At 63.0% G+C, this 2,679-nt stretch overlaps 1 protein-coding gene across 1 annotated transcript; it reads left to right on the plus strand.

Annotated features, from left to right (window-relative positions):
• Positions 1-675: 675 nt before the first annotated feature.
• Positions 676-1,326, plus strand: BHLHA9 (basic helix-loop-helix family member a9). Its single transcript, XM_021704423.1, has one exon. The coding sequence runs from the start codon at positions 676-678 to the stop codon at positions 1,324-1,326; it is 651 nt and encodes a 216-aa protein (XP_021560098.1).
• The last annotated feature ends 1,353 nt before the right edge of the window (positions 1,327-2,679 follow it).

The following is a 2,679-nucleotide window of genomic DNA, read 5'->3' on the forward strand; positions in this document are numbered from 1 at the left end:
AAGACCCAAACCCAGAATCCCAGTCATCCTCACTCACGTAGCTGAAAAAGCAAGAAGCTCTAGGTCCCTGTTATCTGCAGGGCCCTGCTGTATGAGGTAAGTCCCTCTCTTGTGGGCCCCACTGGGACATATTGGTCCCACTGGGACAGTCACGCTTTCCTCAAGGACAGCTCTGTGTTGTTCACAGGCCTTGACAAGAACTTTCAAGGTTTGTGACACACACTCAACTAGCCCTGTGACCCTTTGGTACCCCATCAGCACTCCTGCCCGGGGGCCACATTTGGCACTGTATTTGGGGTCTGCAGGTAGAATGTTCAATCTGGTCGCCAGAGAGAGGCCCTGGAGTGAGGCAGAGCCAGTTCTCCCTGGCGGCTGGAGCACTGCCCCGGGCGTGGCCGGGCTGCCCGTCTGGTCCCCTTGTACAAGAATCTGCATGCTTCCTCCCTTCGTTGTTTCCTTCCTCTCGGTTCCTCCCTCGCCAGCTTACCTGGAGGCAGGTAATAAAGCAGGAGGAGGGAGATGGATGGATGGGAAGGGTGGAGAGCCACGTGGTGCCATAAAGCCCAGCCAGAGAGGGCCCGTCCGGGGAGTGTCCAGCCTGCGGGAGTCAACGCTCAGAACGTGGACTGTCAGCCCCGTGAGCCAGAGCCGGGGCAGCAAGGCCCGGGGAAGGCCATGCACCGAGGCGCGCCAGGAGGCCTCAGAGGCCTCAAGGGGGCCGAGGGCTCCTCCGAGGACTTGGGGGGCTCTTGCCTGGAGGCCGGGAGCTTTGGGGTGCTGAGGGAGAACGGCGAGGCCGAGGAGGCGGCGGGCGGCCGGAAGCGCGCCCGGCCCGTGCGCTCCAAGGCGCGGCGCATGGCGGCCAACGTGCGGGAGCGCAAGCGCATCCTGGACTACAACGAGGCCTTCAACGCGCTCCGCCGGGCGCTGCGGCACGACCTGGGCGGCAAGAGGCTCTCCAAGATCGCCACGCTGCGCAGGGCCATCCACCGCATCGCGGCGCTCTCCCTGGTCCTGCGCGCCAGCCCCGCGCCCCGCGGGCCCTGCGGGCACCTGGAGTGCCACGGCCAGGCCGCGCGCGCGGGGGGCAGCGGGGATGCGGGCTCCAGCCCGCCGCCGCCCGCCCCGCCGCCCGCCGGCCCCTTCGCGCCGCGCTGCGCCTCGTGCTCCCCTCACACGCCCCCGGGACGGCCCCGGGCGGTGGCCGAGGCTCCGGGCGCGGCCCAGGCGTCCACGGGAAGCTGGCGCCGAGGTCCCGGGGCTCCCTTCGCCTGGCCGCGGGGGCACCTGCGTGCGGGCCCCGGGCTGGGCTTCCAGCACTGCTGACTGGCCCCGGAGCGACCCGGCGCGCCTGGAGGGAGGCTGGCGGGGAGCAACCAATGGCAGGAGGGCTACAAAAGGGAAGACTACTAAAACATGTCCTGCACCGAGAAAATCTGAATGGCCGAGGCCTGATAGAGAGAGGAGGCAGCCTTGGCAGTTGGGAAGGAACTCGAGCCCAGGGCTGCACTCCCCAGCACCCCTCTCCGCCGCCCCGATCCCAGCCAGGGGTGGTGGCTCTGGGCAAGGAGCAAGGATCGTGCTGGGGCTCTTTCTTCCATTTGGACTTGATGGACTCTTCTTGGAAAGTAAAATTCTCATTTCTGTGCCTTTGAGCCCTATGTTCTCTTGCTGTTTTTTAGGAGAAAGGGGGCTTTTGGACAGGGGGACTTGTACGTGGGAGTGTGGGTGACGCCCGGTTTGGTCTCATGATAGTGTGGCATCCATATCCCCTGCCCGTGCCCATACCCCAAGTCTGTGATCTGAGAGAGGGAACAGAAGGAGCTAAATAAAAACAGAAAAGCTATCATCTCTGCCTGCTATCAGGTGTCCACTGGGCCCAGTGGGTCAGGGTGGCAGGAAGGCCTGAGGTCTGAGAGCTCACCATGGAATGTCAGGCCAAGGGCCTGGGGCATTGATTCATGGCAAGCCCCCAGGTGTGGTTGAGCATTGTGAGGAGCACTGTGGGAGAGGATATTATTTGAAGAGGGGGAGCGGCACCAAGAGACTCAGGATGCAGCCCATCTCATCTCTGGGCGGGACACCCTGCAGTGAGCCACTCTGGGGGCTGCAACGGAAGCAGAGTCGGGCCAGTCTCAGGAAAGGAAGGCTCGGGCAGACCAGGGCCTGGAGGCCAGTAAGTCCCACCTGGACCCTGAGCGTGGGTGCATGGAGCTCCCAGGGAAAAGGGGTCCAGTGCAGCCAGGGCCTCTATGATGAGGGGCAGACAGGGAATCAGGAAAGATTATGGGGAAGAGGTTAAGGGAATGAGGGCCTCAGGCCAAGTCTGCCAAGAGAGTGGGAGGCACGACCAGCCTTCTCAGAGAGGTCTGGAGAGCTTTTGCATCTGAGCTGAGCACTCCCGAGCTAATCTCTGGCCCCACTCTTGCTGACGGGCTGCTGCTGCAGCTGCTGCTGGCTGGGCTGAGAACCCAGATGTGCCAGGGGAGGGCTGAGGGCTCTCTAGTCTCCTTGGAGAGCTAGACACTTGCCAGCCGTGGGAAGAAAAGTTACCCAGCTCAGAATGGGGGACATCACGGAAGCTGGAGAGATGCCTGTAGACCCAGAGATGAGTGAGGGGACCCCCAAACAGTCAAGGTGAGGCTCAATGCCATAATTAAAGATATCTCTGCTTTCTGC

This window comes from Neomonachus schauinslandi, chromosome 15 (genome assembly GCF_002201575.2).
Source record: "Neomonachus schauinslandi chromosome 15, ASM220157v2, whole genome shotgun sequence".
Classification (NCBI taxonomy): domain Eukaryota; kingdom Metazoa; phylum Chordata; class Mammalia; order Carnivora; family Phocidae; genus Neomonachus; species Neomonachus schauinslandi.

What these genes read in the sequence shown, in the direction of transcription:
- BHLHA9 (XM_021704423.1), top strand. Translation starts at nt 676, where the DNA reads ATGCACCGAGGCGCGCCAGGAGGCCTCAGAGGCCTCAAGGGGGCCGAG.